Below are 21,651 nucleotides of genomic sequence, written 5' to 3'. Positions count from 1 at the left end.
TATGCTATTGTGTTTACTGCATGGTAAATGTTTGATTGTAAGGCCCAAACAAGAGAACAGCAAATCATTACCCTCTTCAGCATCTGGTAAGAAAGGTGGTTTAATATACCATGTGATCATAAGGAGGGATCTGATGTATTGTGTGTAGGGAGGAGATAGTGGTAGCTACAGGTAGAGATCTTCATGGGTCCAAAAAGTTGGACCCATTCTGAAATTAACCTGGGGCTTTCCCAACCGGACCAATATGCATAATCTTAAAAAATATAGATTTTTATTTTACCTTTATTTAACTAGGCAAGTCAGTTAAGAACAAATTCTTATTTACAATGAGGGCCTACCCCGGCCAAACCCGGATGACACTGGGCCAATTGTGTGCCGCCCTATGGGACTCCCAATCACGGCCGAATGTGATGCAGCCTGGATTCAAATCAGAGACTTGCACTGATATATAGTGCCTTAGACCGCTGTGCCACTCGCGAGACCCGTTCCGAACTGACTGGAGGACAACTAGACCCGTTCCATATAAACCTGGTCAGATCCAGACCCTGTCTGGTCTGATCAGAGTGAAGCAGCAGAAAAGTCATTATTTAAGCTACTATTAACTGGAGGTTATTAACTGGAGGTTATAAAGTGCGAGAGGAGGGAGAGAGAGGTGCAGCTCTAGCAGGCGGTGGAGGGGCCGTACTGTGAGTGAGTGACACAGGGAGCAGAAAGGAGGGAGGGAGAGAGAGACGACTCAAACTATAGTAGACTAATAGCTACCATAGCTAGATTATTTATCTTAAAATATGATTGCATAGTACCGGTCTTGACTGCATCAAACTCGGAGAAGCTAGTTAAGCTAACGTTAGCTAGCTAGGCTAATTGAGGCTGCAGTGTATTTGCTTTTTCATCCTACAGTTACAAATAACAATTCCATTCAGAATATTAAGTAGCAGGCTACCTGTTGGCTCTTGGTTGTTGTAGCCTATCCTTCTCCTTTTAATTCTGTCATTTTAATTCCATCTTCCATTGATTAGATATCTCCTAACTTTTGCCACACACGGAGGCTCTATGACTGTAGCCTATTACCACTTTGATGTCTTATGATTGGCCAACAACAACAAGCTACTCGCGCCACACTCCACACTCGTGAAAAGCAAGAGCAGCAGCATAGATTACTGCAGCAGTCACATTCAGATCTGTAAGGGGCCTTCCGGACAAGTCATTTAAAATTACATTTTCCCAAGACCTGTGACAATCATATCAGATTCGACCCAGACCCGTGACATTCTTTACATTTCTGGATCCGGACCCACTCGGGTCCCGGATCGGGTCTCGGTTATTCGGGTACAGGTGGATATGTGAAGACCTCTAGCTACAGGGGGAAGGGGAGAGGAAGCGAGAGGAAGGAAGATATGTCTGTTTTAGGGCTGTCAAATGATATATATATTTTAGAAAGTTAATCAAATCAAATGTTATTGCTCACATACACATATTTAGCAGATGTTATTGCAGGTGTAGCAACATGCTTGTGTTCCTAGCTCCAACAATACAGTAATATCTAACCATTAACAACAATACAAACAAATCTAAAAGTAAAAATCTGAGTATTTGCTGTGATTTAAGATTAAATTAATTTAAGATTTTTCATACAAAAAACATTACAGGAATATTGACGTCTTGATTTTGTCTAAAGTAACGGTTAGCAAAATTAGGTACAGTTGAAGTCGGAAGTTTACATACACTTAGGTTGGAATCATTAAAACTCGTTTTTCAACCACTCAACAAATGTCTTGTTAACAAACTATAGTTTTGCCAAGTCAGTTAGGACATCTACTTTGTGCATGACACAAGTAATTTTTCCAACAATTTTTTACAGACAGATTATTTCACTTATAATTCACTGTATCACAATTCCAGTGCGTCAGAAGTTTACATACACTAAGTTGACTGTGCCTTTAAACAGCTTGGAAAATTCCAGAAAATTATGTCATGGCTTTAGAAGCTTCTGATAGCCTAATTGACATCATTTGAGTCAATTGGAGGTGTACCTGTGGATGTATTTCAAGGCCTACCTTCAAACTCACTGCCTCTTTGCTTGACATCATGGGAAAATCAAAAGAAATCAGGCAAGACCTCAGAAAAAAATGGTAGACCTCCACAAGTCTGGTTCATCCTTGGGAGCAATTTCCAAATGCCTGAAGGTACCACGTTCATCTGTACAAACAATAGTATGCAAGTATAAACACCATGGGACCACGCAGCCGTCATACCGCTCAGGAAGGAGACGCGTTCTGTCTCCTAGAGATGAATGTACTTTGGTGCGAAAAGTGCAAATCAATCCCAGAACAACAGCAAAGGACTTTGTGAAGATGCTGGAGAAACCGGTACAAAATGATCTATATCCACAGTAAAACGAGTCCTATATCGACATAACCTGAAAGGCTGCTCAGCAAAGAAGAAGCCACTGCTCCAAAACCGCCGTAAAAAAGCCAGACTACGGTTTGCAACTGCACATAGTGCAGGATAGAAGTACAATCTGCTGTCATTCTGATCTGCTAAGAATATTACTCCTGCTTATTATGAAGAAAAAAATACATCTGTTTAACTTTGGTGTAAACTAAAGAAGTGTGTTTTGAATTATTTTTGTTGTATTAATGCTATTTAATCTCTCCTCAGAATAAAATTATTCTGTCTTGTCACGCCCTGACCATAGATTGCTTTGTATGTTTCTATGTTTTGTTTGGTCAGGGTGTGATGTGGGTGGGATTCTATGTTGTATGTTTAGGTTGTCTGTTTCTATGTGTTTGGCCTAGTATGGTTCTCAATCAGAGGCAGGTGTCAGTCGTTGTCTCTGATTGGGAGCCATATTTAGGTAGCCTGTTTTCCTTTGTGTTTTGTGGGTGGTTGTATCCTGTGTTAGTGTTTTCACCATACGGGACTGTTTCGGGTTGTTTGTTTTGTGCTTTTGTTATGTTCGTTCAGTGTTCTGTTTGATTTATTAAATTATCATTATGGACACTTACCACGCTGCGTATTGGTCCGATCCTTGCTACTCCTCGTCAGACGAAGAGGACGAAACCCATTACATGTCTGTCCTGTGGGTACCTTTGCCACTGTTCCACCCCTTGTGTGCTGCGCTGTCATGGTGTATTTGATTAAAAATATCATACTTTTTGGAGAAATGTCCTCTGGTCTGATGAAACAAAAATAGAACTGTTTGGCTATAATGACCATTGTTATGTTTGGAGGAAAAAGGGGGATGCTTGCAAGCCGAAGAACACCATCCCAAACGGGAAGCACGGGGTGGCAGCATCATGTTGTGGGGGTGCTTTGCTGCAGGAGGAACTGGTGCAAATAGATGACATCATGAGGGAGGAAAATTATGTGGATATATTGAAGCAACATCTCAAGACATCAGTCAGGAAGTTAAAGCTTGGTCGCAAATGGGTCTTCCAAATGGACAATAACCCCAAGCATACTTCCAAAGTTGTGGCAAAATGGCTTAAGGACAACCATCACAAAGCACTGAGCTCAATCCCATAGACAATTCGTGGGCAGAACTGAAAAAGCGTGTGCGAGCCAGGAGGCCATTAAACCTTTTTCAGTTACACCAGCTCTGTGAGGAGGAATGGGCCAAAATTCACCCAACTTATTGTGGGAAGCTTGTGGTAGGCTACCCGAAACGTTTGACCCAAGTTAAACAATTTAAAGGAAATGCTACCAAATACTAATTGAGTGTATGTAAACTTCTAACCCACTGGGAATGTGATGAAAGAAATTAAAGCTGAAATAAATAATTCTCTCTACTATTATTCTGACATTTCACATTCTTAAAATAAAGTGGTGATCCTAACTGACCTAAGACAGGGAATTTTTACTGGAATTAAATGTAAAGAATTGTGAAAAACTGAGTTTAAATGTATTTGGTTAAGGTGTATGTAAACTTCCAACTTCAACTGTACATTGAGAAAGCACACTGTCTTTAACTTGAATGTCAACTTGTTTTACATTGCATTGTTGTTTTTAGCTGTATAGATTATGTATTTGGGATGTTTTCAGCGTATTTTCAACACTTTCAGTCAATGCGATGTCTACAGTCAAATTAAAACTGAACTTGAGTAAACTAATTAACTCTGACAGACCTAGTCTCTTTCTATACTCTCTAACAGCGGTGAACCCGATTTGTTGTTAATAAGAAAGTGATGGCTCTGAGTGAATCTAAGTGAAGCGTCTGGAGGTATGGCAGGTGTGTATGTGTATTCTTTGTGTGTGCTTGTGAATACAAGAAAAATAGTTTGTGTGTATCTACGATGTCCAGTCAGTATACTCACTGAGCAGTATGATGATACAGATGAGTATGGCTATGATAGCTCCAGTCCCCAGTCCAGCGGCAGCCACAGCCCCGACCAGGGTGCAGTCTCCATTCTCATCACACGGACACACCTTGACCTTTATAATGGACCTGTTGGAGAGAGGAGGGTTCCCCGAGTCGCTCACAATCACAGGCACCTCATACACCCCAGGCTTCAGATACTGGATCCGCAAACTCAACCGGGCATAGTCACCTGGGAAGGGGAGGGGAGAGACATACTGTTAATACCCAATATCAGAACACTCAAACACTTTTTAGGCACTGCCTCTACTACCCCCCCCCCCCCCCTTCCCAGGTCATCTGGGGGTCCCCTCACCGTTGAGACGTGACACAGTCCAGTTGCGTCGTATGCTGGCGGGGAAGGTTGGCAGCTCGAATACAAAGGGTCCTACGTTGGGGTCCGTGTCTGAGTCTGCAGCCGTGATGTTGATGCCGGCATTGCGGTTGATGCGCTCACAGATCTGAGACTCGCGGGGCAGCAGAGATGGAGCGTTGTCATTCACATCTATCAGATAGATCTGGAGGGTTCCTGTACCGCTGGCCATGGGAGAGCCTGGAAGGAGGACAGTAGAGGGGGAGAGTGTAGGAGAAGAAGAGGCAGGAGAGGAGAGGGGGAGATGAGGTAAGGGAAGGGGTTATTGTTACTGTTGTTGTTATTGTTAACACACACACACACACACACACACACATGGCCACACAGCCGCACACTGATCAGAACTCTCACTGCCCTTTCCAGTGAGAGTTCAGAGAGACAGTGTAGGAAGATAGACTGAACTAGAGAAAAGGAGAGAGGAAGTGGAGATAGGGAGAAAGCAAATAAAGGAAGACAGCATGGATGAGAGGGAAATAAAGACAGAAAGAGAGAGATGTATATACACAGAGAGATAAGAGTGTATCTCCTGTAATGAGAGAGAGAGAGAGCTTCCTGGACAAAATGTTTCACTGTAATAGTGAAGGTGTAAACTTGGCAGTATATTTCACCTCTCAGCTTCCCTATCAAATCTAAGCAGACAAGCTAAGAAAATGACCAACAAAAAGATAATTACTTGAAGAATGCAAAAACCTAAGAAAGAGATTGAGAAACCTATCCAAACAAAAACAGAAAACCTGAGCCGAAGCCTTCACTATGCTGAATCACTAAAACAATACAGAAATGCACAATGGAAATAGAAGGAACAGCACGTCAGAAATCAGCTCAATGTAATTGAAGAATCCATCAAATCTAACCACTTCTGGGAAAATTTGAACACACCAAACAAACAACATGAAGAAGTTACAGTATCTATCCAAAACAGAAATGTATGGATAAACCACCTCTCCAATCTTTTGGCTCCATAATAAAGAACAAAACAGCAAAAACATATACATGATCAAATACAAATCTTAGAATCAACTATTAAAGGGCCTACAGCAACACCTAGATCTTCTGCACAGATTCTGTCAGACCTGGGCACTGACAGTAAATCTCAGTAAGACAAACATAATGGTGTTCCAAAAAAGGTCCAGTTGCCAGGACCACAAATACAAATTCCATCTAGACACCATTGTCCTAGAGCACACAAAAAACGATATGTACCTTGGCCTAAACATCATAGCCACAGGTAACTTCTACAAAGATGTGAAAGAGCTGAGAGACAAGGCAAGAAGGGCCTTCTATGCCATCAAAAGGAACATAACATTTTACATACCAATCAGGATCTGGCAAAAATACTTGAATCAGTTATAGAACACATTGCCCTTTATGGTTGTGAGGTCTGGGGTCTGCTCACCAACCAATAATTCACAAAATGGGACAAACACCAAATTGAGACTCTGTGTACAAGGTAATCTCCGGCGCGGCCCACGCTTGGATTGCGTCCTACCTGACAGGTCGCTCCTACCAGGTGGCGTGGCGAGAATCTGTCTCCTCACCACGCGCTCTCACCACTGGTGTCCCCCAGGGCTCTGTTCTAGGCCCTCTCCTATTCTCGCTATACACCAAGTCACTTGGCTCTGTCATAACCTCACATGGTCTCTCCTATCATTGCTATGCAGACGACACACAATTAATCTTCTCCTTTCCCCCTTCTGATGACCAGGTGGCGAATCGCATCTCTGCATGTCTGGCAGACATATCAGTGTGGATGACGGATCACCACCTCAAGCTGAACCTCGGCAAGACGGAGCTGCTCTTCCTCCCGGGGAAGGACTGCCCGTTCCATGATCTCGCCATCACGGTTGACAACTCCATTGTGTCCTCCTCCCAGAGCGCTAAGAACCTTGGCGTGATCCTGGACAACACCCTGTCGTTCTCAACTAACATCAAGGCGGTGGCCCGTTCCTGTAGGTTCATGCTCTACAACATCCGCAGAGTACGACCCTGCCTCACACAGGAAGCGGCGCAGGTCCTAATCCAGGCACTTGTCATCTCCCGTCTGGATTACTGCAACTCGCTGTTGGCTGGGCTCCCTGCCTGTGCCATTAAACCCCTACAACTCATCCAGAACGCCGCAGCCCGTCTGGTGTTCAACCTTCCCAAGTTCTCTCACGTCACCCCGCTCCTCCGCTCTCTCCACTGGCTTCCAGTTGAAGCTCGCATCCGCTACAAGACCATGGTGCTTGCCTACGGAGCTGTGAGGGGAACGGCACCTCAGTACCTTCAGGCTCTGATCAGGCCCTACACCCAAACAAGGGCACTGCGTTCATCCACCTCTGGCCTGCTCGCCTCCCTACCACTGAGGAAGTACAGTTCCCGCTCAGCCCAGTCAAAACTGTTCGCTGCTCTGGCACCCCAATGGTGGAACAAACTCCCTCACGACGCCAGGACAGCGGAGTCAATCACCACCTTCCGGAGACACCTGAAACCCCACCTCTTTAAGGAATACCTAGGATAGGATAAAGCAATCCTTCTGACCCCCCCCCCCCCCCCCCCCCTTAAAAGATTTAGATGCACTATTGTAAAGTGGCTGTTCCACTGGATGTCATAAGGTGAATGCACCAATTTGTAAGTCGCTCTGGATAAGAGCGTCTGCTAAATGACTTAAATGTAATGTAAATGTAAAACACCAAATAATGCATGCAGAGCACTAATTATCAAAATCCAGAAAAGAGCTGTTAAAATCTACAACTACCCAAAATGAAGTGATTCCCAAACCTTCCATAACAAAGCCATCACCTACAGAGAGATTAACCTGGAGAAGAGTCCCCTAAGCAAGCTGGTCCTGGGGCTCTGTTCACAAACACAAACAGAGCCCCAGGACAGCAACACAATTAGACCCAACCAAATCATGAGAAAACAAAAAGATCATTACTTGACACATTGGAAAGAGTTAACAAGAAAACAGAGCAAACTAGAAGGCTATGTCCCTAAACAGAGAATACACAGTGGCAAAATACCTGACCACTGTGACTGACCCAAAATTAGGGAAAGCTTTGACTATGTACAGAATCAGTGAGCATAGCCTTGATATTGAGAGGCGCTGCCGTAGGCAGACCTGGCTTTCAAGAGAAGACAGGCTATGTACACACTGCCCACAAAATGAGGTGAAACCTGAGCAGCACTTCCTAATGTATGACCATATTAGACACACATATTCCCCTCAGATTACACAGACCCACAAAGAATTGGAAAACAACTCCCATATCTACTGGGTGAAATACCACAGTGTACCATCACAGCAGCAATATTTGGGACCTGTTGTGACACGAAAAGGGCAACCAGTGAAGAACAAACACCATTGTAAATACAACCCACATTTGTGTTTAATTATTTTCCCTTTTGTACTATTTGCACAACTATTTTATCTATTTCACTTGCTTTGGAAATAAAAACATATGTTTCCCATGCCAATAAAGCCCTTTGAATTGAATTGAAAGAGCGAGCGAGAGAGGGAGAGAGAGAGAGAGAGAACTGCTGACATTTGGCTGTTCAACCACCCCTTATTTCATACAGCCAAATCCCTCTCATCACAACCCATCTCCCTACATACACAGCTCACACACTAAACAGTACGTGGATATTTTCTCTGAGGTGTGTGTGTGTGTGTGTGTGTGTGTGTGTGTGTGTGTGTGTGTGTGTGTGTGTGTGTGTGTGTGTGTGTGTGTGTGTGTGTGTGTGTGTGTGTGTGTGTGTGTGTGTGTGTGTGTGTGTGTGTGTGTGTGTGTGTGTGTGTGTGTGTAAATGTATATATACACAATATGAAGGCCATTTTTATTGATTGAGTGAACCGATGGAACATGGCCACATTGTCAAGACTTCCGCCGAAGTCGGTCCCTCTCCTTGTTCGGTCGGCGTTCAGCGGTCGAAGTCACCGGCCTTCTAGCCATCGCCGATCCACTTTTCATTTTCCATTTGTTTTGTCTTTGTCTTACACACCTGGTTTCAATTCCCCAATTACGTGTTCATTATTTAACCCTCTGTTCCCCCATGTTTGTTTGTGAGTAATTGTTTATTGTATTGCGGTCCGTATTTGTGGCCTTGTATTTATACGACGTGTATTGTTATATTATTGAGTAAAATTGCTTTCATTACTCATATCTGTTGTCCTGCGCCTGACTCATCTCACCAGCTATACACAGACGCATTACACACATAACATTTAGATGTCAGGGAAAGAAGAGAGAAAAGGCCTTCAGCAATCAGAGAGACAGGACAAGAGAGACAGAACGACAAAGTACAGCAAGAGGAAAGAGAAAAAGTCCAAATGTGTAATACAGAGGAAGAGATAGAGTATACTAGAGAGAAAGAGAGTAATGTGTGTGTCAAAAAGAAAGAAAGTTAGAGACTGTCTGTCTCAGACTAAATGAGAGAGAGACTGTGTGCAGCAGTACAATCAGCTCAATGCTGTTTATTGAGAGTGTTTGTCAGGGGGCCGGTGACCCTTGCTGCCTCCAATTAGGAGTAATTTCCCTGCTACGCCCCGCTGGCTCAGCCAATGGTTAGTGGGGAAGTGTCCCAGAACCAAGCCCGGGACGGAGATAAGAGCTCTGTCATTTACCAAAGATTTATGTAAAGCTCACAGATCTGGCAATTAAACTTGGCAATGGTGCAAGACATTTGACAAAGATGGAGAAGGAGGGGGAGAGTGAGATAAAGAGTACTACAGAGGAGCGGGAGAGAGAAAGAAAGAGGAGGGAGAGGGGTACCAGAGGAAGATAAACGTATTACTCTTCTGTTAAGGCTAACGGAGTAGGCCACGGAAACCCCTAAAGCAGAGAATAAAAGTAAAAATGTGGGTTATAAAATGGAATATTAAGGATATCCTGCAGTCATGATCATTTACATCAGTTACCAGTTCATAACCCTTGACCTTATCAGCAACAGCAGGAGGCTGGCTAACCGACAGGTGAAGAAGTCAAACAGGAGGCATGACATTTAACATGTGGGGATTATCATCTCAATGTTGGCTCTTGTTCAGTACTAGTCTCCAATACTATGATGACCATATTCATCACCAGCAGAGGTGTGTAAACCGGGTAGATACCATACAGTACGTTCTCTTTAGTCTGCATGGTGACAAAAGGACCATACTGTATGTTCTCCTTTCATCAAGTCTGTGGATACTATGTCCCCAATTACACTTCACTGCATACTGTATCCATCTCTACTCCGGAGTCTGTATGTTCTCTATTGGAACAAAGCAGTGAGGGGAGAGTGGTAAGACACACATCACAGTGCTTTTGTGTGCATAGGCTCTCTCTCACACACACACACACACACACACACACACACACACACACACACACACACACACACACACACACACACACACACACACACACACACACACACACACACACACACACACACACACACACACACACACACAGAAACAAACATGCCCCCACATAAAGACCGGAAGGGTTCCACTGCCTGGCGGTTTACTGTCCCCTGCCTGGCGGTTTACTGTCCCCTATCTGGCGGTTTACTGTCCCCTGTCTGGCGGTTCACTGTCCACTGTCTGGCGGTTTACTGTCCCCTGTCTGGCGGTTTACTGTCCCCTGTCTGGCGATTTACTGTCCCCTGTCTGGCGGTTCACTGTCCCTTGTCTGGCGGTTCACTGTCCCTTGTCTGGCGGTTTACTGTCCCCTGTCTGGCGGTTTACTGTCCCCTGTCTGGCGGTTCACTGTCCCCTGTCTGGCGGTTCACTGTCCCCTGTCTGACGGTTCACTGTCCCCTGTCTGGCGGTTTACTGTCCCCTGTCTGGCGGTTTACTGTTCCCTGTCTGGCGGTTTACTGTCCCCTATCTGGCGGTTCACTGTCCCCTGTCTGGCGGTTTACTGTCTCCTGTCTGGCGGTTCACTGTCCCCTGTCTGGCGGTTTACTGTTCTCTGTCTGGCGGTTTACTCTCCCCTGTCTGGCCGTTCACTGTCCCCTGTCTGGCGGTTTAGGTCCCCTGTTTTGCGGTTCAGTTCCCTTGTCTGGCGGTTCAGTTCCCCTGTCTGGCGGTTTAGTGTCCCCTGTCTGGCGGTTCAGTTCCCCTGTCTGGCGGTTCAGTTCCCCTGTCTGGCGGTTCAGTTCCCCTGTCTGGCGGTGCAATTCCCCTGTCTGGCGGTTCAGTTCCCCTGTCTGGCGGTTTAGTTCCCCTGTCTGGCGGTTTAGTTCCCCTGTCTGGCAGTTCAGTTCTTCTGTCTGGCGGTTTAGTTCTCCTGTCTGGTGGTTCAGTTCCCCTGTCTGGCGGTTCAGTTCCCCTGTCTGGCGGTTTAGTTCCCCTGTCTGGTGGTTTAGTTCCCCTGTCTGGCGGTTTAGTTCCCCTGTCTGGCAGTTTAGTTCGTTAATCCCCGTCATGTATGGGGGACATGTGGAAGCAGCTTGCTGAGGCTGATAGGAGAATTATTGGGGTTTTAACCAGCTAAATAAATAATTAATAATTAATAAAAAAAAATCTTCATGTCGGCTAAAAGATTTCAGGTGTGAAGAAAGGACTTCTAGCAAGCCTCCCTTATGTCCTTTAAAGAATAAATAAACTAATCCATAGGCGGGTTAAAACAGATGTTTGTGTCGGTGATTTGGTGGTGACAGCCATGATAATATGTTAGCTCTCTCTGACTGTGTTTCTCTCCTAAATATTGTACCCCCCGCTTTCTCTTTCTGCCTCCTCTCATCCTCCCTTCTTCCCTCCACCCCCAGCGCTTCCATAATCCCTCTCACTTTATCACTGCAGACCTTCCCCCTACACCCACACAGTCTGCAACACACACACACGCAGCCACAATCTCCCAATAATACCACCGGTGGCGCACCTAAAACTGATCTACATAATGAGAAGGAAGAGACAGAGGTGAATACAGAAGCGGAGTGCAAAGACAACACGTCACAAGGAACTTTCATAGGGTCAGAGGGCTTTGAAAAAGTGTGCAAGGAGAGAGACAGGGACAGAGAAGAAGAAATGGAAAAAGAGAAGGGAAAGGAAAGGAGAGAAAAAGAGAAAGTGCGAGCGGAGGCATGGAAATTAAGGGAGCGTGTCAGCCCTAATGGGTTTGCTGTCTAATCCCCCCTGTGCTGCAGGAAACAACACAGGAAGTACACGTCATGGTCTCTGAAGTTGTCAATCACTGTTAACACGCACGCACGCACACACACACACACACACACACACACACACACACACACACACACACACACACACACACACACACACACACACACACACACACACACACACACACACACACACACACACACACACACACACACACACAAGCAATGTCAATCATGCTTCAAAGCCGTCCCAACTTTAGGTAAACACACCAATGCACTGCATGTCACTGATAAGGCACTTTGGGAGGGGGAAAGCACTCGGTTTGCTTCCGCATGAGAAAAAAATTGTGTTTTTGTTTGCTGTGATTGAGTTTGTGCTCGGTTAAGCTTGAGCTTTGACTGGGTGGCAGAACAAACTGGATGTCCCACACTCAATGCCATGGGCAGAGGAGAAAGGAAGAAAGGAGGAAAAGAGAGGAGAGGTGGAGCGAGAGAAGAAAGGACAACGGATCGATACAGCATGACTAGCTCTCGGTAACCAAGAGTTTCCGCTCTAACTCAGCTTTAGTTATGTCTCTGCTCAACCCCGCTGGGACCACCTTTTTCGTATGCATATCATCTCTTCTTTCTCTCTGTCATCTCTTTCTGACACACACACACACACACACACACACACACACACACACACACACACACACACACACACACACACACACACACACACACACACACACACACACGCACACACACACACACACCCACCCACCCACACACCCACAGTGGACACAGTCTCACCGTTATCGACTGCGAGGAAGGTGGCTTCGTAGATGTTGTTTTTGACGTAGATGGACTCTCTGTCCAGGGTTGCCGTGGTGACGATCTGACCGTTGGTGGTGTTGATGGACAGCCACTCAGCTGGATCGGCCAGCTTAGAATACCTGGACAGACAGAGGGAGGAAACAAGTTCAAAGAAAGTACACATATTGTACTTACTCTTTATCTGCAATCGTGGAATTTGGCTTATATGAATGAATTGGGCTAAATTGAAATGTTTCTTACAGAAGAAATATGAAAATGCATAACAATGGTAGCAATTGAAAGGAAACAGTTTGGAGATTATGGGAAGATTATTAGACTAAAAGGTCTAACCTTTTGATACAGAGTAGAGGTCGACCGAGGTGGCCGATTAATTGGGGCCGATTTCAAGTTTTTATAACAATCGGAAATCGGCATTTTTGGACGCCGATTATGTCTGATTACATTGCATTTCACAAGGAAACTGCGTGGCAGGCTGACTCCCTGTTACGCGAGTGCAGCAAGGAGCCAAGTTAAGATGCTAGCTAGCATTAAACTTATCTTATAAAAAACAATCAATCTTCACATAATCACTAGTTAATTACACATGGTTGATGATATTACTAGGTTAACTAGCTTGTCCTGCGTTGCATATAATCGATGCGGTGCCTGTTAATTTACCATTGAATCACAGCCTACTTCGCCAAACGGGGGATAATTTAACAAAAGCACATTTGCTAAAAAAGCACAATTGTTGCACAATTGTACGTAATCATATTATTATTTTTTTAAACCTGCATATTTAGTAAAAATAAATGCATGTTAGCAGGCAATAATAACTAGGGAAAGTGTGTCACTTCTCTTGTGTTCATTGCACGCAGAGTCAGGGCATATGCAGCATTTTCGACCGCCTGGCTCGTTGTGAACTAATTTGCAAGAATTTTACATAATTATGACATAACATTGAAGGTTGTGCAATGTAACAGCAATATTTAGACTTAGGGTTGCCACCCGTTCGATAAAATACGGAATGGTTCTGTATTTCACTGAAATAATAAATGTTTTGTTTTCAAAATGATAGTTTCCGGATTTGACCATATTAATGACAAAAGGCTCGTATTTCTGTGTTTATTATATTATAATTAAGTCTACGATTTGATATTTGATTGAGCGGTGGTAGGCAGCAGCCGGCTCGTAAGCTTTCATTCAAACTTTACTGCGTTTGCCAGCAGCTCTTAGCAATGCTTGAAACAGCGCAGTATATGACTTCAAGCCTATCAACTCCTGAGATTGGGCTGGCAATACTAAAGTGCCTATTAGAACATCCAATAGTCAAAGGTATATAAAATACAAATGGTATAGAGAGAAATAGTCAACGCGTCATAATTCCTATAATAACTAGAACCTAAAACTTCTTAATTGGGAATATTGAACCACCAGCTTTCATATGTTCTGAGCAATGAACTTAAATGTTAGCTTTTTTACATGGCACATATTGCACTTTTACTTTCTTCTCCAACACTGTTTTTGCATTATTTAAACCAAATTGAGCATGTTTCATTATTTATTTGAGACTAAATAGATTTTATGTATTATATTAAGTGAAAATAAAAGTGTTCATTGTTCATTCAGTATTGTTGTAATTGTCATTATTACAAATATATGTGTGTATATATATATATACACTGCTCAAAAAAATAAAGGGAACACTTAAACAACACAATGTAACTCCAAGTCAATCACACTTCTGTGAAATCAAACTGTCCACTTAGGAAGCAACACTGATTGACAATAAATTTCACATGCTGTTGTGCAAATGGAATAGACAAAAGGTGGAAATTATAGGCAATTAGCAAGACACCCCCAATAAAGGAGTGGTTCTGCAGGTGGTGACCACAGACCACTTCTCAGTTCTTATGCTTCCTGGCTGATGTTTTGGTCACTTTTTAATGCTGGCGGTGCTTTCACTCTAGTGGTAGCATGAGACGGAGTCTACAACCCACACAAGTGGCTCAGGTAGTGCAGCTCATCCAGGATGGCACATCAATGCGAGCTGTGGCAAGAAGGTTTGCTGTGTCTGTCAGCGTAGTGTCCAGAGCATGGAGGCGCTACCAGGAGACAGGCCAGTACATCAGGAGACGTGGAGGAGGCCGTAGGATGGCAACAACCCAGCAGCAGGACCGCTACCTCCGCCTTTGTGCAAGGAGGAGCACTGCCAGAGCCCTGCAAAATGACCTCCAGCAGGCCACAAATGTGCATGTGCAAGAACACAGTGGCCTCCATCATTCCTAAATGAAAGAAGTTTGGAATCACCAAGACTCAAACTGAGCAATTCGGGGGAGAACGGCCTTGGTCAGGGAGGTGACCAAGAACCAGATGGTCACTCTGACAGAGCTCCAAAGTTCCTCTGTGGAGATGGGAGAACCTTCCAGAAGGACAACCATCTCTGCAGCACTCCACCAATCAGGCCTTTATGGTAGAGTGGCCAGACGGAAGCCACTCCTCAGTAAAAGGCACATGATAGCCCGCTTGGAGTTTGCCAAAAGGCACCTAAAGGACTCTCAGACCATGAGAAACAAGATTCTCTGGTCTGATGAAACCAAGATTGAACTCTTTGGCCTGAATGCCAAGCCACATCTGGAGGAAATCTGGTACCATCCCTTTGGTGAAGCATGGTGGTGGCAGCATCATGCTGTGGGGATGTTTTTCAGCGGCAGGGACTGGGAGACTAGTCAGAATCTAGGAGAAGATGAACGGCGCAAAGTACAGAGAGATCCTTGATGAAAATCTGCTCCAGAGCGCTCAGTACCTCATTACCTAAAAAAACAAAACAATTTAAACCAATAAGGCTGTAACGTAACAAATTGTGGAAAAAGTCAAGGGTTCTGAAAACTTTCCGAATGCACTGTATAGCATGTTACTATACAGCCACAACGTTCCAATATAGACATTTATCAGTGCCCAAATCTGCCATTTTCAACTCGTATACGAGTACGAGTGTAAAGGACTACCACAGATATAGAATACATCAATGGAATGGACATCATTTTCAAATGTGATGTTCAGTTGTATGCTAGTTACACACACACAGTTTAATCCTTCATGGACATCTTGTCCACAGGCTGCAGACAATTTCACACGTCCCTGTATGTGTGTGTGTGGATAGGGGAGAAGCTGAAGACATTATTCTATTCCAAGATAGGAGGGAGAAGAAAACAGATATGATCTCAAGGATTTACCCACAATCCCTGTCTGGGTCCCCACCCTCTCTCCACTCAACCCCTTCAATCTCACCTCATCTCACCATGTCTTCATATTCACACATTCCTTCATCCTGTCATCCCCCTGTGTCTCTGTATTCATCTCATAAATCCTTTTCTCATCTGCTCTCAGTGTCCACCACCTTCCACTCCACCATATTTCATCCACTGTATCTGTGGCCATAGTAAAAATTCTCTATGGAATGTCCTTGTTCTCTACATCGGTGTATATGCACTGATGTAGAGAACACATTCACAGCTGCAAACAGGCTTCAGTGCCTAATACCCATACCCTCCCACGCAGGCTCTTCCACCATGTATACTGTGTTCCTGTAGGCTTGCCCTGCACTACAGTAAAGTGGGCTAGAGAGCAGGCCTAGCTGTATGGAGGGAGGGAGTAATCTCCTCTCCCCTTCAGAGAAGGAGGGTTTTTTTCCCAGCAGGCTAGTGGGCTGTACACAGGGCTCTATACGGCCATGGGAACGGGATGAGAGAGGGCTGCCCGCCATGGTCAGCTGGGCTGGCAGCTACCTGCAGACTGGAACTGGCAGCCTGTGAAATCACCACAGGGGAGAGAGCGTGACCGGCACAGAGGGGGGCAAGGGGATATAAGAGAGAGGGAGGGAGGGGAGAAAGACAGTAGCTAACTTTATTAGGAAGTTGCTGAGGCTTAGGTGAGGTTAGCATGCTCTGACCGGTGGAAACCCATGGACTCAGAGATAGAGAATATCCATCCGTGAGTGTGTGTGGAGGAAGGTGCAGGTTGTACTCTGGTTCTCCAGTGGAGGGCAGTCACGCCTGAGAAGGAGAGACTGGGGCGGCAGAGCAGGAGATAGAGAAATAAAGAGATAGAGAAAGGAGAGAGTAGCGGTGTGTGGGTAAAATCACTGAAGAAGCCAAACCAGTACAAAAAGTCATATTACAACCTGTTGTGATAATTGCATTGTTTGCTGTATAATCCATTTGTTCATATGCCACCATGATATACAATGAGGCCATGAGAACAAAAAGAAAACATTCACACAGTGAAATAATAAATTCAACAACACATACTTTGTTTCATCACAAAACCGGAGAGCAACATCTGTCTGGTGAAGTCCATGTAACAAACAGTTATATGAGCTGCAGCATGATCAAGCATGCATGATCAAGCACAGCATTCTGCCTGTGTGTGTGCGTGCGTGCGTGTGCAAAAAAAATGTTGACTCACCCTACTTGTAGACTAGTTGAATGCCAATGGCATCCTCCTATTTTTCATGTTGGCAAAACGGTATACGGCTTTGTCATACAGTACACTTTTAGTTGTTGTCATAGGCTACCTAGCCAAAATTCTTGCTAGCCTAACTTCCTTACATGGGCACAATGAACCAGCTAAGTTAGCTAGCTAGTTAACGTGAGCCTACTAGGCTACATCTAGGCTACATATTGAACTTCAATCGTCTCAGGCCAGTGCCACAACATATTCATGGTTAGATCAGAATCACCGTCATAATCATTGGCCTGTACAGACAATTAAGTGAAGTCCAATTCCCCATCTCCATCCATGGCTTAGGAAAGGGCTGATTTAGGAAGGCGTTTTGCTGCACCAGGACAGCCCACAGTTGAGCTCAGTTCATTGCGATTGGCTAATTATTTTATAATTTGTTTAATCAAGGGAGGCCAAATGTTGGCATCAATCAATCAAATGCTATGGTAGCAACATGTCATACTCTTTTGGTCCAGACAGCATCAGATACATGGGCTACACATACTTAGATAGAGGGGTAATGTTTCCCTCGCTCTGATGAATTCTCCGGTGAGATTCAGCCACTTGCGAATTGATGGAAAATTATGAAAACACAGAGAGACAAAAGCTAAATTATTTTATAATTTAATTTTTTTTATTGGTCAAATATTTGGGGAAGCCTGGCTTCCTTTGGTGTCCATGAACAGATACCACAGGGACCAAGTCACCATTATTTGAGTCACAAGCAAGTCTCATGTCACAAGATCCAGAGAACATTTTTTGCACGCACTACAGATGGCTATGCCGGTCTGCTAATACAGGACTAGTAACATCCGAGGCCAATAGAGATGGCTGCCTCACTTCGCGTTCTTAGGAAACTATGCAGTATTTCATTTTTTTATGTATTATTTCTTACACTGTTACCCCAGGAAATCGTAAGTCTTATTACATCGAGCCGGGAGGAACTATTGGATATAAGAGCAACGTCAACTTATTAACATTACAACCAGGAATACAACTTTCCCGAAGCGGATCCTCTGTTTGGTCCACCACTCAGGACAATGAATCGGATCCCAGCAGGCGACCCAAAACAACGGCGCCGCAGAAAGGGCAGACGGAGAAGTCTTCTGGTCAGGCTCCGTCGATGGGCACATCGCCAACCGCTGTTGAGTATACTACTAGCCAATGTCCAGTCTCTTGACAACAAGGTAGACGAAATCCGAGCAAGGGTTGCCTTCCAGACAGACATCAGAGATTGTAACATTCTCTGTTTCACGGAAACATGGCTCACTGGAGATACGTTATCAGAGTCGGTACAGCCACCTGGTTTCTTCACGCATCGCGCCGACAGAAACACCATCTCTCTGGTAAGAAGAAGGGCGGGGGTGTATGCCTTATGATTAACGAGTTGTGGTGTGATCATAACAACATACAGGAACTCAAGTCCATTTGTTCACCTGACCTAGAATTCCTTACAATCAAATGCCGACTGCATTATCTACCAAGATAATTCTCTTTGATTATAATCACAGTCGTGGACACCCCCCCCCCCCCCCCCAAGCAGACACCTCGACGGCCCTGAAAGAACTTCATTGGATTCTATGTAAACTGGAAACCACATATCCTGAGGATGCATTTATTGTAGTTGGGGATTTTAACAAGGCTAATCTGAAAACAAGGCTCCCTAAATCTTATTAGCATATCGAATGCACGACCCGGGCTGGAAAAATTCTGGATCATTGTTACTCTAACTTCCGCGATGCATACAAAGCCCTCCCTCGCCCTCCTTTTGGCAAATCTGACCACGACTCCATTTTGTTGCTCCCAGCCTATAGACAGGAAACGCCCGTGGACAGATCTGTTCAACGCTGGTCCGACCAATCTGATTCCACGCTTCAAGATTGCTTCGATCACTTGGACTGGGATATGTTCCGGATAGCGTCGAACAACAACATTGATGCATACGCTGATTCGGTGAGCGAGTTTATTAGCAAGTGCATCGGTGATGTTGTACCCACAACGACAATTTAAACCTTCCCCAACCAGACACCATGGATTGATGGCAGCATTCACGCAAAACTGAAAGCGCGAACCACTGCTTTTAATCAGGGCAAGGCGACCGGAAACATGACAGAATACAAACAGTGAGCTATTCCCTCCGCAAGGCAATCAAACAAGCTAAGCGTCAGTATAGAGACAAAGTAGAGTCGCAACTCAACGGCTCAGACACGAGAGGTTTGTGGCAGGGTCTACAGTCAATCATGGACTACAAAAACAAAACCAGCCCCGTCGCGGACCCCGATGTCTTGCTCCCAGACAAACTGAAAAACTTCTTTGCTCGCTTTGGAGGACAATACAGAGCCACCGACACGGCCCGCTACCAAAACCAGCGGCCTCTCCTTCACCGCAGCCAACGTGAGTAAAACATTTAAACGTGTTAACCCTCGCAATGCTGCCGGCCCAGATGGCATTCCTAGCCGCGTCCTCAGAGCATGCGCTGACCAGCTGGCTGGTGTGTTTACGGACATATTCAATCAATCCCTATTCCAGTCTGTTGTTCTCACATGCTTCAAGAGGGTTACCATTGTTCCTGTTCCCAAGAAAGCTAAGGTAACTGAGCTAAACGACTATCGCCCAGTAGCACTCACTTCCGTCATCATGAAGTGCTTTGAGAGACTATTCAAGGATCATATCACCTACACCCTACCTGATACCGTATACCCACTTCGATTTGCTTACCGCTCCAATAGGTCCACAGACGACGCAATTGCAATCACACTGCACACTGCCCTAACCCATCTGGACTAGAGGAATACCTATGTGAGAATGCTGTTCATCGACTACAGCTCAGCATTTAACACCATAGCACCCTCCAAACTCGTTATTAAGCTCGAGACCCTGGGTCTTGACCCCGCCCTGTGCAACTGGGTCCTGGACTTTCTGATGGGCCGCTCCCAGGTGGTGAGGGTAGGAAACAACATCTCCACCCCGCTGATCCTCAACACTGGGGCCCCACAAGGGTGCATTCTCAGCCCTCTCCTGTTCTCCCTGTTCACCCATGACTACGTGGCCATGCACGCCTCCAACTCAATCATCAAGTTTGCAGACGACACTACAGTGGTAGGCTTGATTACCGACAACGACGAGATTGCCTACAGGGAGGAGGTGAGGGCCCTCGGAGTGTGGTGTCAGGAAAATAACCTCACACTCACACTCAACGTCAACAAAACAAAGGAGATGATTGTGGACTTCAGGAAACAGCAGAGGGAACACCCCCCATCTACATCGACGGGACAGTAATGGAGAAGGTGGAATGTTTTAAGTTCCTCGGCGTACACATCACGGACAAACTGAAATGGTCCACCCACACAGACAGAGTGGTGAAGAAGGCGCATCAGCGCCTCTTCAACCTCAGGAGGCTGACGAAATGTGGCTTGTCACCAAAAACATTCACAAACTTTTACAGATGCACAATCGAGAGCATGCTGTCGAGCTGTATCACCGCCTGGTATGGCAACTGCTCCGCCCACAATCGCAAGGCTCTCCAGAGGGTAGTGAGGTCTGCACAACGCATCACCGGGGGCAAACTACCTGCCCTCCAGGACACCTACACCACCCGATGTCACAGGAAGGCCAAAAAGATCATCAAGGACAACAACCACCCGAGCAACTGCCTGTTCACCCCACTATCATCCAGAAGGCGAGGTCAGTACAGGTACATCAAAGCTGGAACCGAGAGACTGAAAAACAGCTTCTATCTCAAGGCCATCAGACTGTTAAACAGCCATCACTAACATTGAGTGGCTGCTGCCAACATGCTGACTCAAATCTCTAGCCACTTTAATAATTAAGAATTGGATGTAATAAATGTATCACTTGTCACTTTAAACAATGCCACTTCATATGATGTTTACATACCCTACATTACTCATTTTTATTTCACCTTTATTTAACCAGGTAAGCTAGTTGAGAACAAGTTCTCATTTACAACTGCGACTCATCTCATTTGTATATACTGTACTCTATACCATCTACTGCATCTTGCATATGCCGTTCGGCCATCGCTCATCCATATATTTATATGTACATATTCTTATTCATTCCTTTACACTTGTGTGTATAAGGTAGTTGTTGTGAAATTGTTAGATTAGTGTTAGATATTACTGCATGGTCCTAGAAGCACAAGCATTTCGCTACACTCGCATTAACATCTGCTAACCATGTGTATGTGACCAATAACATTTGATTTGATTAGATTTAAAGACCCAGTACTAATAAAAACATTTTCATTCAGATTTTTAAGGGGGTGCTGCAGCACCGTCAGTACCCCTACTTCCAGTGGCTATGCGCATTAGGCTAACACGTACACAATCGCTGTGCAAATGTAGCTGGTCATTACAGCCATAAATGGTGATGCATTTCCAAAATGCAAGACATAGAAATAAACTCTGTCTTACACCTGCATTTTGAGCTGAAAGTCATTAATGTTAGAAGTCAATATCAACTAGGGATACTGATATCATGGAAAGCATGATCTGTCTGTAGCCTTTTTCTT

General features: G+C 44.9%; 1 protein-coding gene across 1 annotated transcript in view; it reads right to left on the bottom strand.

The window, feature by feature from the left end:
- The window catches only part of LOC120061310 (cadherin-4-like), a 540,424-nt gene that overhangs the window by 4,700 nt on the left and 514,073 nt on the right, over positions 1-21,651 (bottom strand). The window contains exons 12-14 of the mRNA XM_039011027.1: positions 12,612-12,754; positions 4,674-4,910; positions 4,317-4,550 (exon numbers count right to left, since the gene is read on the bottom strand). Of these exons, the coding sequence (XP_038866955.1) occupies positions 4,317-4,550; positions 4,674-4,910; positions 12,612-12,754 (614 nt within the window). The remainder of the gene's footprint in view (positions 1-4,316; positions 4,551-4,673; positions 4,911-12,611; positions 12,755-21,651) is intronic.

Source organism: Salvelinus namaycush, chromosome 16 (assembly GCF_016432855.1).
Source record: "Salvelinus namaycush isolate Seneca chromosome 16, SaNama_1.0, whole genome shotgun sequence".
Classification (NCBI taxonomy): Eukaryota; Metazoa; Chordata; class Actinopteri; order Salmoniformes; family Salmonidae; genus Salvelinus; species Salvelinus namaycush.
This window is presented reverse-complemented; position numbering and strand designations above follow the sequence as displayed.